General features: G+C 37.9%; 1 protein-coding gene across 5 annotated transcripts in view; it reads right to left on the bottom strand.

Annotated features, from left to right (window-relative positions):
* Positions 1-20498, bottom strand: part of PRUNE2 (prune homolog 2 with BCH domain) — a 154818-nt gene that overhangs the window by 118844 nt on the left and 15476 nt on the right. For all 5 annotated transcript variants that reach the window (XR_007505093.1, XM_049795455.1, XM_049795454.1 and 2 more), the window contains exons 2-4: positions 4460-4564; positions 3792-3994; positions 2284-2447 (exon numbers count right to left, since the gene is read on the bottom strand). Coding sequence is in view for 4 of the 5 variants with exons in the window: in XM_049795455.1 (XP_049651412.1) it covers positions 2284-2447; positions 3792-3994; positions 4460-4564 (472 nt within the window). In the remaining variant the exon portion in view is untranslated. The remainder of the gene's footprint in view (positions 1-2283; positions 2448-3791; positions 3995-4459; positions 4565-20498) is intronic.

The raw sequence follows: 20498 nt of genomic DNA, 5'->3' as shown, positions 1-20498 counted from the left end.
AAAAAGAACTTTGAAAAAGAGGCAACAAATGAAGCTGTCACAGCCACTACGTGATAATTATTAAAACATGAGATATTTGTATTATATTACTAGTCTTCTAGCAAAATACTCATGGAAAGCCAGAAAATGAAAGATGAGTTCCCAGCTCAGAGACTCAGATGTCAGGATCTCTCAGCTGTTTTATGAAAATAAAGTCCTAATTCTTAGCACTCTGACTTCCACTTCAGCCTTCTATTCTGAACTTGCTCCAAAATGTATACATACTAACAATACACAGATTTACATTGGCAGTAACATAACTAAGTGGGAAAAACCCAGTAGGACCTCCTCATCGGCAATATGCCCATGGAGTGCCACCAGACAGACGGGCCTTCCTGTGAACCTCTACACACGCACTGACTGGTAGTGAGAATGAAGCAGCCACCCATCCTTCCAGACCATAATATGTGGTCCCTTAACTTCCTATATTCACAGGTGAGATGAATTCAAAAGCTATACTTTATGGTCAAGGACTTTGACAGAAGACCATAATATATACAGAGAAACACAAAAGCTAGACTTGGGTAGGTTGTATTTGATCTTTTATTTTCAGACAGCTTGTAGTTTGATCTGCCATCTACATACATTTATATCCAGGACTTTTTTTTTTTTTTTTTTTAGTCTTGCCAAAACCAGTAAAGGATTCACTGACTTTTCTGAATTTGCAATGGAAGGTTCTAAAGTACTGAAAACCTTTTCTATTTTAAGAGACCCACAAGAGGACTCACTGTATTGCTTACCCTTCTATGCGTACAAACTGCATTGTGGGGAGAAGTAGAAAAGCATCAAGTCACAAGTGCAGCTGTGTTTTATTGTTTAGGCTTTGTCAATCATTTCTCATACCGTGCAAGAGAAGGTACGCAGGGACTCGCATATCCACTCAGTTCCTCAAGCATAAGCTACCAAACACAATAATTAAAATGAAGTTACTAATTTAAAAAAAAAATTTAGCTACAGTCTCCCTCAAAACTGGAAGTGCCATCTCTAATGCAAACACTTTCAGTATTTCTCTAATAAAAGCACTTTATTTTAATTTGGATACAGACCAGAAAGACAAGACATGCAGACATTTACAACCATGTACAGTACTTGAACATGTTCTTGTTCATGATTCAGAGCACTGCCTCCTGACTCTTTCCACCACCAAACAGGTATGCTGAGATCCCCAAAAGCCCTTTTTGGTTCTGCCTCCAAAATCAATTACTATGCTTGGTCATTTGCCTAGATTCCTGGATAGATACTCAACATAAATTTGGAGCTTACAAAAATATTTCATGGCAGGTTTACTAGAGCTTATTAGAATGGAAAGATACTAAAAGAGCAAGCTAAATGCTGTGTTACTGTTAATGCTTCTTCTGTGGAAACATAAAAAAAAAATATTAAAATTACCTTTTGTAATTTCTCATAACGTGCTCATTACACTAGTTATCACAGTGATGAATACAATGACAAGCCAAGACTCCAGTAGCTTCTGAAATCGAGTGTAGGCAAGTTTTCATAATCTTCATTAAACTTGCCCACATTAATTTCTTAAAAGGGCATTTAACAGTTGCACATGAATTAAAACCAAGAACCTTTAAAATTCATTAAACACTATTAAAATTCAGTAAATAACTTAAAAGCAGCAATCAGCTCTTTTCAATCCCAGTTTTGTTTCCAACTGAAGAGTTCTGCTGCAGCAAATAAACTGAAGAAACTAATACAAACAATGAACTATGAAGACAGAAATGAAAATACTTCTGACTATTGAAGCCCCATCCTTCGTACTCTACCTGGCATACAATACAAAAGAAAAGGAGAGCACAATGAAGATTTGGTTACAGCGTTTTTAAACAGTAAAGGTTTTGCATCACACCATCATCCTACAAAAAGGTACCGCCATCAGGAGAAGCTTTAACATGTAAATATTAGATTCCAATCCATATTGCTGTCCACAGTGCCCCTGGAATCGACGCACTGCACAGCTTTTGCAGCTACCCAGCTGGTGTGTCGACAGCTCCATTTAATATTCTTGTCTAGTGATACAGCAAAGACCTCTGATGCCTATTTTTAAATGCACATTTTTAATATTCAATATAATGTTACTCTTTAACAAACTCTTTACTCCCTGCTTCTTTTATGAAGCTTCCTGTGGTCTTTAAAGGGATTGTTAACCAAAGAATGGATCACACTCTTTCTGCATGAGCAGATTCAGAAACACTCCATTAAACCTTTCAGTATTTAATATAAAGAGTAATCTCTCACCTCTGAGGAGATAAGCCAGTTGCTGAGTGATTAACTCTGGTGCCTCTTGAAGAATCTCCTTTACCACTAAAGAAGAAGACGACGCTTCTAACTCCAGGCTGCCGTCACATTGCTCATCTGGATTGATGACTTTGACAACAGCCGACTGCAAACTTTCATCCTCACTATCAAGCAAATTTAAAAATTATATATATATTTATTTCTAGCTGCTTAGACAACCCAGTAAAATGGTGCAAAAAATTTTTTTTTAATTCTGGACTACAACACTATTGTTATTGCTATTTGAAGTCTGCTATAAAGCCAATGAATGTCACAATGAAGTCCTGAAACTGTAATTTTTTTAATGAAGCCTTCACAATGGTTTTATTGCTTGATACATCACTAAATACTAAGGCTTAAATGTTTACATTTCCATTATCAAAATCTTTAAAAATTAGTAATTTGAAAAAAAAAATATTTCTACATGTACTGAAATTATCACTCTTTAAATACGAGAGATTTGGGATTTTCCCCATTCAGTAGTTTGAAACCTTACAAAAGATCTTTTTTTTGCATTTAGACACTTTATGTTTCTGCTTATAATAGCAATAACAAAGCCAAACTATATTTAATAATATGAAATGCTAATCCTAATTCTTTAGAAGGAAAAAAACACAGGAAGGGACAGTAATAAACAAAAAGCAAATCTTATGGATAATTTTTACTTTGGAAAAGTGAATTAGGTACCGAGCTGACTGCAGTTAAAGAATCAACAGCTATGAGATTTAAGCATATTTCTCATTTTAGATTTTCCCTGCTTTTATTCTAACCTACAAACCCCTCAGAGTAGGATGGGGCCATAGCACAACAGGATGTTACTTATGTTAAATGAAGTTCTAAAGAGAGTTGGAAGTAAACAGCATCCTTCACTCTGGGCAAGACAGGCAGACCATTATAAAGAGGCTCCCTATAAAAGATTCACTACGGCCTTGTAAATACTCCCTCTTAAGGACAGGTGTATGGACTGTGGTCTTTCACAGAGCAACTCTGAGCCTCTGGCACCAAGGACATTTTCAGAAAAATGCTGTATTTCGTAAGGACTGCAATAATCTAGCATCCAACTTAACAGCACTTACGCAAGTGTGCTGGCCATCTCCAAATCAATGTCAGAGTCTTAATGCCTTTAGTGAAAGCTAACGAAGAGGCAGGAAAAAAATCTGATCTCTTATTTACTGGTCACAGGAAACTTCCAGACTATCTAAACTAAACTGAACTAAACTATCTAATCTAAGCTGGTGAAAATGCAAAGTCCTTAAAAAAGGGAATTCCATTAAAAGAGATGGAAAGATGACTATTTAGTTCGTTACATTTATTGGACATAATTAGAGACAAAATATATTTTAACCTCTTTTTTTTTTTCTCTGTGTTAACGCAGCAATACCAATATTAATGCAGAAAATATTTAAAATACAATTTTTAAAACAGCTCAAACCTGCATAAGCCATCTTGTTGTACATACAATGCAATACCTTGTCAGCATGTTGCTGTTTACAAGTGTTAAAGACAATTTCCCTTCAGCATTCAGCTGGTGCAAATTGATTTCATCTCGGAAGATATGGAATGACTCCGGGATATTCAGCTCCTCCAATATAAATCTTGTCTCTGTGAAGTAGCTAAAATCTCTTCTTGGTATATTCAACACGGGTAAGCAAAGAACGTCAGGAGGACTGACCTGTAAGGTAGGTGTGCATTTGTCAGAGTTGCATAAAATAAGACCTGTTTTTTATTAGGAAGGTGTTTTAATAGAGTGAGCAATTAGAAACAGTCTGAATTTTCTGTTTGGTTTTTTTCCCCCTTTTACTTCATTTTTTAAAAAAACATCTATTGCTTTTTTTCTTGTTCTTCTTTCTCTGTTTGCCTCCCACAGAATCACTGGGAAACCAAGAAGAAAGGAAAAAGAATGATGTACAGGGGTGATTTTTTGCTGCTGTTGAATAAGCCACCTAATACTTGCTCATTAATTTTTCTACAGAAAGAAATGTAGGTTGTTTCTATTTAAAAATCTCACCTCTGATTATAACAAAATAATTGTCCAGAATAATGTTTTTACAGTATGTTTTAACTGACTTAACAATAGGGTGTCTCTAACAACCTGGAGCAAATGAGTTAAGACCACTCAGTCCATTTTTACCATTACCTTGTCGAGAAAGTAGGCATAGGCCAGAGTAGAAATGAGCGAATCCAAATCACAGGATTTATTCCCAAGAACAACATGGACTTTCTCCAGGCGTTTGCTCCTGTTCTGTAACACATTAGAAGACAACTGCAATGAGTGACAATGATGAGAAAAAACGAAGTGTGATCACCAAGACACTTCAAAAGACAAGTTAAATATCGGGCACTGTCCTCAGTTGTAGCGCTTTTCACCACTGGCTGAAGGAGTGCACTTACTGTCGGGTCAGACATGTTTCCCTGGATTCATAGCTCCCGAGAAAGCCAAGAAATCTGGACTTCGTAAGAGACCCTGGTTTAGAACCCAAACAAGATCTAACCTGACAGAAGTCCCTTTAGCAGCAAAGTAACAGATAAGCAGCTTCACACGTATGTGGAAAAAGCTTTTGGAAACACCTCACTAGTGTAATAAGAAAAGCAGTCCCAAAGAGTGTGGCAATACACACAGCAAACTATACATAGCAAGTTGTAATTTTAATCTTCCCTTTTTTCTTTGCTTAGCTGAAATCAGTAACTAGACAAAGAAAGTGGCTTTCACCCTGACTCTTCAGAAGCTGAACACACTCAGTGAAGCACTAAGGGCTTTGAATTGTTCTCACTTGCAATGGGAACTGAGTCTGTTCTGCGTTTAATAAAATCGGGACCCTTCCAAACACAAGAAAAAGTAAAGACAGACAAACTGTGGGAAAGCAAAATATTGCAGGGAAATGTCTACCTTCTTCATAATTGCACATACAAATTTTAAGGTGATGTTTTCCTCTTGTGCACATCATTAATGTCAAGCTAGCTGCATGGAAATATTCCAGTTTATTTTCTCTTAATGAGGTATGTTTCTTAATTTGAGAAACATCTGACTGACATTAAGGTAAATGTTTCAGAACCAAACATATGCAATTAAATACTTCTGCTGTTGTCATACACAAACTGATGTACTTTTCGGTATTTTGAATTAGGATTCTGGATATCAAATAAAATTTTAATCTTTCAACAGAAGTATATAATTAGTATATAATCTTCAGTAACTATAAATGGGCAATTTTTTTTAAACTAACCTTTTTTCTCTGTGTCTAATCTTACCTCTACCTGGATATAAGGAGGAAACTTAGTTCTCTTTCACTTATATGGAACACAGCCATCAAAATACCTTTGGGTAATAAAACAGAACACCTATCCTCCATTCCCTATGTATTGGGAAAGACAGACAGCTTTCTGAACAGTACAGTGTCTGGAACAAATACGTTCATTTAAGCTGTAGGCCTTCACCAGCAATGAACTGTCTCCGTCTTCCTCTTTTCAATACATTTTTTTGTCATATTGTTCTTCTGCAGCATACATTTCTGATTGATCTGCTACCCTAAAGAATTAAAATAAAGTTCATAAGCTCATCATTTTTTGTATTATTCAGTGTATAGAAGTCTTTTTCTTTAGATTCATCATAACTACATAGCAAATGACTTAACCCTGAAAAAGAAGGAAACTGAATGAACTGACAAATTGATTATTAAATCTACAAAGTCACCCACACCTCCAGGAATCCAGTGCAAACAACAATACAAAAAATTTCAAGCCATCTGATGCTGTTCTATATCTACATATTCTGTACCTATAAAACGATTTGCTTCCTGTTGCTCATACTCCAGAAAACACCACCCCATATAGAACTAGTAAGGATCCTCAACAGCCATCTGGGTTTCATGATGAATGTCAGACCTAATTCATGTCATCGGGTACATGAGTGTTTTCTTTTGAAAAATTAAGAAATTTTTTGTGTTGTCTTTGGAACTCATTCTCTCAAGCACTAAAATCTGCACACTTGTTTTTACAACTTAAATGTTAGCTGTAGCTTTGTTAAACTCACATTAGCTGTAGCCTTGTTACACAGATATCTTGCAGTTCTAAAATCTGTAGAAAATCATGTGGGAAGAGAACTACCAAAGATGGAAAACCCTCTTTATCTTAACAGCTCTTTAAAAGAAAAAGAACTCACATTTCTAAAAAAAACCCTAACCACCCAAACAGCCCAGCATCTTTCACTCCTTTGCATGTGCCATCATGCTCCACCCCCCCACCCCCCAGCCCTTACCTCTTCAGGAATGGAGACAGAACAATTACACAGAAATTGAAGAATTCCAAGGCTGAAAGTTTCTGAACCCTACACTTGACCTCTGAAGACATGAAAAAAGCACAACTATAAAAGAGCAGAATACAAAAAGAACATAGCAGAGCCAGAAAGCTCTGAAGAACATCTCTTTGACCAAACAGGTCAACTAGTCATCTGAGGACTGAATTTCTAAGTCCAGCACACCAGAATTTCATCAACACATATGAACCAGAACAGACTGTGGAAGGACAAGCTATCTCCTCAGACTGTTCTCAAGCGCTTAACAAGAACTCTGAGATGGAGCTTATTAAGCTGAGTTTTCAATATGACAGTAAGCAGACTAACAGTGAGAGGGTGTATTTCTTGGTCAAGCTGTTAGTATACTGTCCCTCCAAACAACTGCTGGTTTCTTCCAGAGTATTTCTGCCTAAGACAAACATGCAGTTGAGGTAACCTACTAGCTACTGCCAACTCTTTCCCCAAGGAAAGGGAAGGGAAAACAAGTTTCTGAAGGCGTTCAGGGGGTTCTGTTGCAAGCTGCCTTTCTCTGGTCACTCCAGAGAGGATATATTTTTGTTTCTTCCACTACAATTGGTTATTTTTAACCACTCTACCGCTCCCTGAGTAAGAATCTGTTCACTTGAACAAAACTACCCCATTTCACTCCCTAATCTCTCATTTGTGACTTTTAGCAAAGTGTTTGTGCAATGGGGTTTTTCCAATTAAAAAATGACAGCTATCCTACTAATGTTAAAATACAAAGTCAACCTGTAAGCTGTCTTAACAAGTAATTCACGTTCCTATTTCACAGATTTCAAGGCCAAAATTGGCCACAGCAAACATCAAAGAAAGTCTGTGCTTCACATTCTGATGATGTAAGACACACTGACAAGAGAGAAAAGTGATAGTCCACATCTTGTTTCATCAGTCTGAAGAATTTTCTTCATTAAAAGTGTGAAAGCATGACTTTTGAAGAAGTGCCTTCCAATACCAAATCATGTATTACCGAACTAATTATTAATAATAAAATAAATTGATATTACTAATCAAATTGATTAATATCCTCTCTCCATGTGTAGCTCCCTGAGGGCCTTTTTAGTAACTTACTACTACTTATTAATAATAACCTTCCAAAAAGTATATCTCCAGAAAAGCAACCCTGAAGTATGTCCTCCCAGAGCCATCCAAGCTTATTATCTTATAGGAGAGGAAGCAGTCTCAGGCCTATCATCTCGGATACAACTAGTTTGCACAGTCTACTGATTGCTCATCAGCCAGCTAGGAGAAAAGCAGGCACGTGGATGTGAGGCTTCCTCTTCCAGGTCTTTCCAAACGAAGACCCCAGCAGAGAAGCCCACAATCAGGAAGATGAAGCTTTAGATCCATAAAGGCTGTGAGACTTAGCTGCCATAGGACTAAACCGTGATTAACTCCTGCAGCTACCACAGGTAAACCTAAGAGGAATCATGAACCCTCAATTTCTTTAAAAATTAAAAAATTTAACCAGTTGATGATGAAACTGGAACTCAAATTAAACTACATAAGAGACCACTGATCTCTCTCAGTGCTGATGGATTTTTGTTTAGCTAGATTAAAGAGAAGTTGTCAAATGTATAAACACTGGATGCCTGGGATAAAACGAATTAAAGAAATGATGTATCGCTCTCAGATGACATCAGTCACGATAACTCAATTCAGATCAGAGCTGCACAGATCAACATTCACTTATCATGCCCAAAAAAGAGATTTATAAACATTAAGCTACTTCTGCAATCTAGTAAAAGATCTCTTCTGATACTCTGATAATTATGGTGAAGAAACTCTCATATCTGCCCAGTTTTGTCTACAATCACATAAAAGCATTAGTATGGCAACTGTATCTTTATGCAACTGCAGTGAAAAAAACCTTTTATTGGTTCTTACTTGCATCAAGCATCTGATTCATTCAGACATACTGCATATACTGGCAATCAGGTTTGCAAAAACCTTGGCTAGGGCTTATTACTACAGTGATTCATCACATTACAATATCCCTGTCAAAAATTACATTGTCTCTTCTTTTTTTCTTCTGTTAATGCAGAAGCTGAAATGATCTTGCAAGGTAAGAAATACTGAAGACATTTTCTAGTATAAACAGGAACCACCACAAAACACTCACTGTCTTAAGGCAAAAATTTTTGTTCTTTACACTCACCTTCATACACCCCCACCAGCACACACACACACACATGCACAGCCACACACAGCCTTGCTTTCTGAGACGCTGTTTTCTTTTTGCCTCAAATCTCACGGGATCTTCTGTCCTTCAACTGCAACAAAATCACTACATTTTGCTGCATGGGATGGGACAGTACTTGTCAAGGATAGTAATTCTTTGAAAGAAGAAGCTATATGGTTCAACAGAGGCATATTAATAAAGAAGCTGCAGAGTCACATAATAATACAGTGTCAGATAGAACACCGAAAGCTTTTCCAACCTTGTGGCTGAAGCACTAACAAGGGAGCATGGCTGCACAGACATACTTAGCTTTCCTGGAGATGCATGGGGAAAAAGCCTAACTACCTGGACCAAGGACAATATAGTAATAAATACTGCAACTGAGATTTCAAGTCATTTACTTACATGAGAGAGGATTTTTGTACCTTTTTAACAGCTTTGGAATTGTACCTCCAACCCAGAGGTACTATTTATTGAGTAGTCATTTTGGAGTACATCCTGCATTTGCCTCATAGTATCAGGCAGTATTATACCTCCATCGGCCTGAGGGCTTTTAAGTTGATCATCCTTCTCAGTTGTCAAAGAAATGGCTTTAAGCCAAGGCAAAGTTAATTTAATATGTTATGCAAAGTTCAAATTAGTTTAATATTTCATAAGTCTTTTCACAAGAAAGCTTTATACTGGCCTGGAAAAAAAAGAAGGTCTCTTACCCTGGTAAGTCTTTGTCTTCTCTTATTTTTGAGGACAGAAGAAAAACTATTATATTTCTCTGCCCCTGCAGTATCACATTTATCATGTACAGTATATAATATATACTGTAGTTTACTGTAATAGTTGTAAAACACACAGTTACCTAGTGGATTCTTCCCTAAGGAACATAATTTAATAGAGAAAATTTCAAGTGCACCATATTTTAATCATCACCTGTTAGATCTTTATTGTACAATGTTGCTTTACTCATGGATCTAAAAAAAAGCTTTTACAGCAAACATCAATCCCACTAGCATAATAAAATACAATAAAGCAAAAGGGCAATTTTCTAAATCCACACCATCTGCTTTTATATGGAAGACGCAGCCTTACAAAAAAGATAAACAGGAGCGGAAGGGTCATAAAAATTCAATGCCACTGTTAGAAATGGTTGGATAGGCATAAAATATCACCTAATGTTTTGTGTTGAATGAGATCTGATGACAAAAGACTATGACTAGTCTATAACAAAGTGGTCGCGCCTTAGCTGTCATGCATATAGAATTTACCTGGTACCTAAGTGATACACATACTTTACCCGGTCTGTCCTGCACTCCCCTCTCTGACAGTGGCTGCACTTCCCACAGGATGTTGAACATAGCCTTGCTGAACAAACATTACTGGTCTTCTGAAGTTAATACTTTAAAAGCCATATTTAAGAGTCAAGAGTTTGCTAAAGGGAATTTTATTTTAAAATGCTGTTTCCCAAAATCACGCTGTTCCATGGAAGCATGCTGATCCTTCAAAATGAATAATGGAAATTAAGCAGGTTAGCTATACAGCATGCCAGCCAGGCAAGCAAGTCCTATCCCTACATTGGCCCTGGAATTTCCAGAAGACAGGAGCTCTCTTTTCCAGTCATTTCTAATCAAGAATTGGCATGGTCAGCTATTGCTGCTGAGAATTCCGTTCAATATTTCTGCATTACGAACAGGCTCTGATTTGGCATTCTGCAGAAACACTTCATACTATTCAAGAAAGAATTCCTATGAACTGCAAACACCTACTCTCTTTTCACTTTTAATTAATTTATAACTGCATGCCAGTCTGCTCTACATGTCCTTGAAATAACTTCTAACTTACCACTCACATTTATTCACGTTGCAAAAAATAAAAACGAACAATGATTTCTACATGCAATTTTGTTTTGAAAAAGAATAGTTGGAGTAATCAAATAATGCAGAGATGCCATTTAAATATCAAAAGAAGCACACAGAATTAAAAACATCAATCAAAATCTTGTTGGCTCCTTTTAAAATTAGATATATTCCATCAATTGGTTTGGCATTGATTTTCCACCACATTTTATAAGCTTTCCATGTTCAAACTCTCTTGCTTCTCCAAATTTTTGCCTCTAGGGCCAACTGTTGAGACACCACTTCTAGTGGATCATGGGGTCCAAGTATACAGTATATGCAATAGTATCTGGTTTTCAAAATGGGTCGTACATAGGGTACACACACATGCCCACGTTCACACACATATTGGAAGCATGACTTTGGCACCACATGTTTTGATCCTAATTTTGCTGTTACATCAAGATAAAGCTCCCATTAAGTTAGACAGGTATTAAATACGCTTTGTCTTAGGGAATTAAAGAAACCTAAGTTTTTCTGATACAAGATTAACAAAGTGAGGAGGGGACAAACTTATTTAAATGACCTTAGGCTCAGTCAAGATATCACATTGCTCTTCCTGCCAAGACAAAACAGGATATACTCTTGCATGGCCGAAAAAGGAAAATGTTCCCAGCAGAATGATCATTTAAGCTTGAATCGGCAGTACTTCAACAGCCTGTCGATAGGATTCTCTATCATAGAAGTTACTAAAGTAAAAATCAAAGTTCCCCTCTTCCTTTCATGCTGCATTAACTCATTTGTTTTTTAAATTAATGTGTTCTGTGCGGGATTAGAGCTCTCACCTAATACCTGAGTATCAGCAATACAGCATACAGCAGTTCGGCTCTGCAAAAGAATAAGCCATATTTCTATCCTAGGTTATCTTTAGTGTCTAAAGCCAGTCACAGCATACCTTTGAATTTTCAGCTCACGTTACTTGACTCCTCTTCCTTCTCCTTCCCCACTTGTCACTTAGCGTGCAAATGTGACAATGCCTATCAGTTTACAAGACTTGATAGTATTCATCTCCTTTAGGAATTTTTTGGCTTCCTACAGGATCAGAGTGTCCCTTGAGATAATAAAAACAAATGAGTTAAAAGTAGGGAGCACGTTTACCCGAGGAGCAGAGTGCCTCTGTCATATTAATTGTTATCAGTTCTGTGGTGTGTCAAGAGGTGTCAGGTACCAATAAATCCCTACATTAGACACTGCAGAAGTTTAATGAATTATAGAGAGCAAAGAGAAACTGTATTGGAGAAAAAAGGTGATTTCTTTTGGTGAAGGCAAGGGAATTCAGCTCAAATAATGTAGTTCATTTACCTGCCTCTGTCACAAACTTAACATTTGACCTCAAAGTGTTTAAGCAGCTTAGATTCTTCTCTAAAATGGTGAAAGCAATATTGCAACTGAGAATATAGGAGGCACTTAAACACTGTGCTGTACAGGAGCTTTTGGAGTTGAGCTTGATGTTTCTGAAGTCAGTGTAGCCCTTAGGTCATATGCATGAAGTTGAACAGGAGACCATACCCTGAAGGAAGCCAACAGCCCAAGAGAAATACCATTAGTAATCATATAATGAGACAATTTTCTGAGTTTGTATGGACAAGAAATAAGCAGGTTTTACTCTGTTCTTCCCTTTTTTATTTAATTGCAAACCCTAGGCAATTACAGCCAAAGAGAGGACTGAGAACACGTAAGAGAAACAGCCCTGCGGACACCACAGTCAGTGAAGAAGGAGGGGCAGGAGATGCTCCAGGCGCCGGAGCAGAGACTCCCCTGCAGCCCATGGTGATGAAGACCATGGTGAGGCAGGCTGTCCCCCTGCAGCCCATGGAGGTCCACGGTGGAGCAGATCTCCACCTGCAGCCTGTGGAGGACCCCACGCCGGCACAGCTGGGTGCCCGAAGGAGGCTGTGACCCCGTGGGAACCCCGCGCTGGAGCAGGCTCCTGGCAGGACCTGCGGATCTGTGGAGAGAGGAGCCCACGGAGCAGGTTTTCTGGCAGGACTTGTGACCCCGTGGGGGACCCGCGCTGGAGCAGTGTGCTCCTGAAGGGCTGCATGCCATGCAAAGGACCGATGCTGGAGCAGTTCGTGAAGAACTGCAGCCCGTGGGAAGGACCCACATTGGAGAAGTTCATGGAGGACCGTCTACCATGGGTGGGACCTCATGCTGGAGCAGAGGAGCGTGAGGAGTCCTGCCCCTGAGAGGGATGAAGCAGCAGAGACAACGTGTGATGCACTGACCACAACCACCGCTGCCGGTGGGGGTAGGTAGAGAATACAGGAGTGAAGCTGCGGGGAAGAAGGGAGGGGTGGGGGGGAAGGTGTTTTGAGATTTGGTTTTATTTCTCATTACCCTACTCTGGTTGATTGGCAATAAATGAAATTAATTTTCCTCAAGTCGAGTCTGTTTTGCCTATGATAGTAACTGCCAAGTGATCTCTCCCTGTCCTTATCTCGGCCCATGAGCTTTTCATTATATTTTCTCTCCCCTGTTTAGCTTTGTCACTCCCCTGGAGTGAGAGACAAGCTTTGGTGGGCACCTGCCCACCTGCGACCTACTCCAGCCAGGGTCAACTCACCACAGTGACTTATCCTAAAATGTATTACACACTTTCAGTTGAGAGAGAAAATCAAAGCTGGAAGAGATAATCAGGAAGCCAAAGTAACTTGCAATTTTGCCTTTCTTGTTCAACAGGTTTTTATCATCCTATAATTCTAAAATGTCTTTGGCACTCTCTGGTGAGATTGTCTCAGAAAAGATGCAGGGGTTTGTTTTTGTTTTTTTTCTCTAGTATTATTTTAGTCGCTATTTCTTTTTCCACACTGAAAATCAGAAACCAGTTAACAAGTACTCCTCTGCTGTCATTTATGCCCATTGCAAACACCATTCCCCAAAAGAATTTTCCCATACCCCTTTTTTGTTATTGGCAGCTTCTTTTTCCAAGAGGGAATTCTATTATTGTAACATGTTTAAGTCCAAGTGTCTTTGTGAGAGATAGATGTTGGGTTGATTTGCTGCAGAAGCTGAGCACAGATTAAAAATTATCTTGCAACACTGTGCTTGTTAGTGAAATGACAGTGCACTAAGAAATGAACACTCGGGATGAAACCTGATTTTACAAAAACAATCTATTTTCAGATCTGGGATGTTATGAGAACAGAAACATAAGCTCCATTTTGAGAAGGCACTGCCTTTGTACTGATACAGTAATTGGTTATGTCTATACTGTTTAGATCCCTGAATTGCCCTCACCATAATACTATTATCAGAGCCATATACGTATTGAACATGAGCAAGAGAAAATGCATAATCACATTCTTGTATTACTTCTAACATCCATATGCTTTTCAGCATATGTCTAGTCACTAATAAACTTAGACCTTGTGCTGCTTTAATGTCTAATACTCTTTTTTTGCATGGGTGACATTAAAATAGTAGAAAATTCGAAGTTATTTAGTTAGTAAGTTAGGCTGGGTACAGGCTAGGGAGAGAAGGGATATGGTACCTCTTGAATCTGTACGCAAAGGATGTAATCCATATATCAGAAATCTCCATGTGTGGAGTGATCCTCTTTCTCTGATCATTTGGTCTGAGTTTCCAGTCTGCTCATGAAATCCAAAGAGGTCAGTAATACAATGACCCACTGAGCACTGCTTGGAGCAGTCTGAAACCACCTTGGTCAGTTTGTTTGAGCATGAAGTCCAATTCAGCTGTTCTCCACCACTGCACACCCTCCACTCCAGCACAATGCAGAAGACATAGCCCAACACCTATGTCAATATTGTTGAACTCAGACCTTCACACACACCAAGATGACTGGGGTCTTCTCAGTCAATTGTGTTCTCTTTTGGATTGGCCACCTTCTCCCAGGGCAGAATCAGTGTAAAAATGTGGTGCTGGTGTCTCCAAGGTCAGACACATGAGATTTAAGGGCTGACCCTGCATTCCATCAGCTAATGCCAGTGTATTTCTTCAGAAGTCAATAATCTTTGATGTTATCATGCGTTTTGCCTTTTCTGCATTCCACGTTTCTATGCACTTTACTCTTGTTGTGATAGCAAGCAGCCTCCACAGAGCTTTCCAAATTACTCTTAGGTGGCAAAGTATGTTTCAGCATAAACATTACCCAAAATCTTTCCTGAATCAGACTTCCCCATCTATCCCTGAAGCATTAAGAAGGCATTCAAACATATTTCCTTCATACCATTTGGCTCACTGCTGATGTTTTGCTGTGTTTTAAGCACACTATTGACTGCATTAAATAACCTCATAATCACATTTAAAGGCTTAGTGATCTAGTGCCACCAATGTACTAAAATATATGATAACAAATGCAGTCAGCATTTTCCATACCATATGCTTGTAAATGTTATTCTGCAGGGAACCAATTAAAACTATGGAAAATTTGGAACACAGACATATGGAACAAAACAAAGCAACTTATCTTGTCACCATGGTGCTTGCTCAGTACATCGATTAGGGAATGGTGATATTGTAGGACAAACAAATGCCACTTTAATTAAAGTGTGCTGAAAGGCAATATGCAGTAGCAATCTAAAACATTTATTTTTGCTGTGCTGATGTTAGTTTTCCTTCTAATGAGATAGAACAGGTAAAATACACTCCTGTAAAAACAAAAAAAATCCACAAATATTCCTGAAGAAATGCAACACTAGTCATAACTTACTGAAAATTTTCCTCTTTTAACATTAAGTCAGAAAAGGGTAGGAAACTGAAATGGAGTGTTTGGGTTTCAGGGAAAACATTTACAATACCGTTAAGGATGTAAGATTTTTCAGGAAAAAAGAAGTTTGAGCAGGGACTTATTTCTTAGATGTCTTTCTATAAAAATGTAGTGCACCAGGGAAAACACTAAATCTAATCCTTGTATTTGTCCAGTGCAATTGACAAGGGAAAAATCGTAAAAGACCTGGAAGAAACAGCAATCACTTTGAAAATTATCCTCCAGAGGAAGCAAAAAGTTATCAGGAGGTGGAATCATGATTGCCTCCTACACCTAGGGCAAGCTGGGAAAGATCTATAGAAGGGAATACGCTCAAATCTGCCTTTCCCATTCCTTCTTGCAGTTCAGAGTTCAGCGCTGCAACAGTTGAAGTCCCACAAATCACCACACTGCCTATTACAAAGATTCCCCAAAGAAGTAAGAACCTTTAGGTTCCATATTTGGAGTAAGACTCTTGCCTTATTTACTATGGTATAGTGCCAGTGGCACTTTGAACTGACATACAGATGATAATACTGGAAACAATATTTATGGTGATGATTATTATTGCCTCTCTGAACCTCAGCTCCATTTCACATTATTTTGTCTTGACGTAGAACATATGTGTACCTAATCCATGTTTTAAATTTAATGTACTAGGACAATTGGTACAGACAAAAAAGAAACAAATTAAGTTAATTCTTCTGGTCATAACAGTAATGTTCCAGCCCAGCCAAGATCTGTCAAGAACTACAATACAATAAACACATCTTTCTTTTATAGAGCTATAGCCAGATTGTCACTGTAGCTACCAAAAAACCTCCCATCTCAAACAGAGGTGAGAGCTTCTGTAAGTAGCCTGTTGATTGCACAGACAGACTTTATGTGGCACAGTAGTTCAATTTTATCTCATAGAAGATATGATATATAAAGAACCATAGAAACAGAGAGTATATCGTATTAAAGATGATCTTCATGGTGAGCGTATCAACTATCACTTTAAAAGTATGGAAAATAGACAAAATCATTTAAAGTGTAATTACAAAGTAAATTGAAGGACTGTTTATATTATTAACCTATGAAACAATTTCTTTAAAGACATGTTATGCAATTCATTTCTGTTAAAGAATTTGATAAGCTTTAACGGAATATGAGAACAAGGAATGCACCTAGAAGAGATATTTTTTTTTGTTTAAGGTTTGGCTCAATTTCACCCATTTGTATTAAGATTTTGACAATGTATTATTTCCAATTTTATTAAGCAGGAGGAAACAGCAGATATAAATTGACAAATTCACATATGAAGAGACACTAATGACTGATTAAGTAAGACATCCTCTTCAATAATAGTTTTGCTGAATCCTCTCAGTTAATACCAAAATGGGCAATTCATCATCCCTGGCAAATCTGCTGCCCTAGCTAATTCAAAAGACAACAAATACTTCAGAAAAAAATATGGTAATGACAAACAAAATAAATTACATTAGTATTTCAACTTTACCTTTCAACTGACAGATCAACAATATCTTCTAGTTTTATATTTAAAACACTCTGATGTATTTTTAATCTATGGAAAACACCGATAACTGCATCCTCCCACACACAGGGACTTGCTTGATTTTCCTCAACAGTCAAGTTCTTGGTTTTCAATTGAAGAGCATGCTGTTAGGAAAAGCAGCATCCATTGATTTCTGTGTCTGGTGTAATTAAGAACAAGGGGTCCAAAGGTAAGAAGAGATACGTAAGCTAGCAAAGTATCTGCTTCCTGTAGGGCTAATACCTTACTTCCACCAAATCATGGAGCTCTAAACTTGCTTGAAGTGATTCTAAAGGTAAAAAAATCTGACAGCACAACATCCTTTCTAGGTCACCTCTTGCACAGAGAGAAGTCCTTAAATCTCTGAGGGTGGGGGGAACCCCCCCCCCCCCAACCAACCACCAACAAAAAAAACACCAAAACCACCCAAACCTGAGTACATAAAAGGGACCCATGCAAGCCAAAATAACTGATGCAAAAGACTGATCACAGCAGCCAGACCCACGCTTTTCTACTGGTGAAGTCTGAGAACTCTGGTAGGGCATTTACAATTTACTTGTAATTAAACCCCACCTCAGCAACTAGCAGCACAACACACTCCATCACATGGACGTTTAGTATGTGCCAATAAGACAATTCCTGTGTTTCCAGCTATGAGAATGCTGCAACCCATGAACTAAAATTCCTCTGTATTTGCAAGGTGTTCAAGGGGTTAAAAAAGGAGATTCATCACCCTTGGAGATACTGACAAGCATCCAGTTAAACACTTGTCAGACAGGAACAGTGGTAACATTAGAAACTGGTGATGATTTCATGGCTTTGCAGCGTAAGGTCACTTTCTGTTCCCAATCTGACTTTTTTTATCTTAGTGTTTCTGCTTAGTTAATTGCATAAATCTCAGCAGATCAGAGGACCATTACACAGCATTTTATGAAATATAAGCATTTTGCACTGAAAGAACAAGAGGAATAACTATGTGTAGCTTTCTTCCCCTTATACAGGAAACACGCTGGCCTTGTATTGCTGTTGAAAGGATATCTGTTCAGCATTAATGGAATTAGGGAAGTCTGTTAAAAATAAACACAGCTTAATTCTTTCCTTTCTTTTACCAGCTAAATAGAACAATATTTTTTCTCAGGATCAGTCAAAGAGGAGAAGATATAATGGCAACATATTTATACGCAGTCATATTTGAACATTTAATCTCTGGATCTAGATGGAGTTCATGTATAAATACCAACTTATACTTGCCACTCCTGAATAAAAAAGCACATCAGGCCTTAAAAGGACATACTGATTTAAAAGAGATTCGACATATTCCACTACATAATTACTCAAACATATTAGTAAACTGTTTAAATTTATACAACGACCAATCCGCAGGGGCTTTGTGATTTGAGTCATCTATTACAGGCACAGCAATATATGAGCAGTGAATTTTAGGAATGAGGTCAACTTAAAAAAATAGACTGTTATGGCTATCAGAGGAGATCTGTGTCCACTTGCTGAGGTCATATGAATATTGCATTCCTGTGATTTTAAAACCAGCCTTACAAATACACGGTAATGATTTCCGTCAATTTGGGAAACCAAGATGTTAATAATTATGGTAGTGTCACAATTAGCATCAAAATAGAAAGTTTAACTTGTATTTAATCTTCTTCTTTAAAAACAGTATATAAGATACACAGATAGCAACAGATACACATTTTTTAAAAGACCATGACATAAAATACCTGTTATGAAGGGTATACTGTGAAGCACTTGGGCTATGCGACATGCTTAAGCTAACATCAGCAAGAAAAAAATGCAGGTTTTACTCTGCTGAGATTTAGTCTGTGAGATCACTTAATGTGATACAAAGTGGTAGCTGTGCTTAACAGTAGGAGGAAACAACTTAAAACATCATTTAAAAACACACAATATGGGGAACGTCTGTAACAGTTAAATGAATCTACACCTAACTGCTCCTCATTAATGGAATTCTCTTTTCAGGAGAATGCTTCAGCATAGAAAACAATATTCAGAGAATGTAGTAGCAAATATTTAATCTCTTAATATGTAACTCCTCAGAAAAAATTACAACCAGATTTGGAAGTCTGAATAATTTGCAAATTAGCAGGACACAGAAGACAGGTATCATCCCTGTCTACGCAACTCCTTCATCTGTCATGGCTAAATGATACCAGTAACATGACAGTCAGTACCCGAGCAGAGACTTAGAATAAACATTCTGAAAGGCAAAGAGGAAAAAAAAAATAAAATAAAAAAGGCAAGTAATTTCAGAAATTCTGTCCAAAGCAAACATAGCAGTACGGGATTGTTCCCAGATATGAAATATTAGTGTTCCCAGATATAAAAGTGCCTTTTTTAACTTATGTAAGTGCAACTGATTCTCCCCTGCTCAGATCTGACATTAATATCAATTACAGCTCAAACTGAACCTCAAATTAAAGTTGCAGAAAAAGCATGAAGATTAGCAGCTTTCTGGAACAGTATCAGTAGTATGTTTCTCCTATTTCTGCCAAAATATCTTTGCTCTTGCCACAGAGTGCTGAGCTGTGCTAGTGCCACTTACTTGATTTCTTATTATTGATCTCGGTAAAGATACTTTGCCCTTTCCTGAAACTTCATTGTACGAACTATAATATAGCCAAGCTCCCATCTCAAAATTGCCAAAAGCATCGACTTAACTTTTCACTCCTAAATGTCTTTCACTATTTTAAAATATTCCTACATTTTATGTTTTGAGGATTTACACATTTCTATGAAGAAAAGAAACTAAATTTAAATGTCTGTGATGGGATGAGGTTACAGTATCCTCTATGGAGCACAGTTTTATTTTACCATCAAAACGTAAGACTCTTAAATTGCAGAAACAGAAGTGCCCACAGGTATGCACTTTGGACACTTTACATGTCAGGGGTTAGTGTGTGCACATACATATTCACGTAGGCATGCTGGCTATGTTCAGCAGGACAGAGTATCTGCATATCCTCCTATCTAATAACCTGGAATATAAGAGAACTACTTCTATGTAAGTTTATAAGACTTTAAATATGAGGAATACCCGCTTAGGAATTAACGCTCCACATGCAAGTTGTGTACAGAGAGAGATCCTGTCTTCCATCCCCTCCTTACAGATGGTATGGCGGGTCCTTTGCATGTTTGCCCCAGCTCCCCTCACCACCAGCACTGCAGAACCGTAACTAATGACACCCAACTCCACTCCCACCTTTCTACTGCTTTCCTGGTACATCAGCTACGCAGGCCTGAGGACAGGGACAAAAAAAGGTATCACACCTGACCTACGGAGCACATTTACCTTACGGATTATCATTAGCTAAAAGGAACACATTGCACTGATGTTCTGTGTCTTCCTTTTTCTCCCCACTGATAGTAAGTCCAATTCAAGGATTTGGCACTAATCTCTGTAATTAAAAAGCAGGTGAAAAGAGCTAAAATTAGACTTGTTGATTCTTTCCTCCAGGGACACTTCAAAAGATGCACTTACAAGAGATGTGTTTTAAGAGATAGAGACCAGACAGCTT

Source organism: Accipiter gentilis, chromosome Z (assembly GCF_929443795.1).
Source record: "Accipiter gentilis chromosome Z, bAccGen1.1, whole genome shotgun sequence".
NCBI classification, from domain to species: Eukaryota; Metazoa; Chordata; class Aves; order Accipitriformes; family Accipitridae; genus Astur; species Astur gentilis.
The sequence above is the reverse complement of the archived record's forward strand: the minus strand, read 5'-3'. Positions and strand labels throughout refer to the sequence as shown.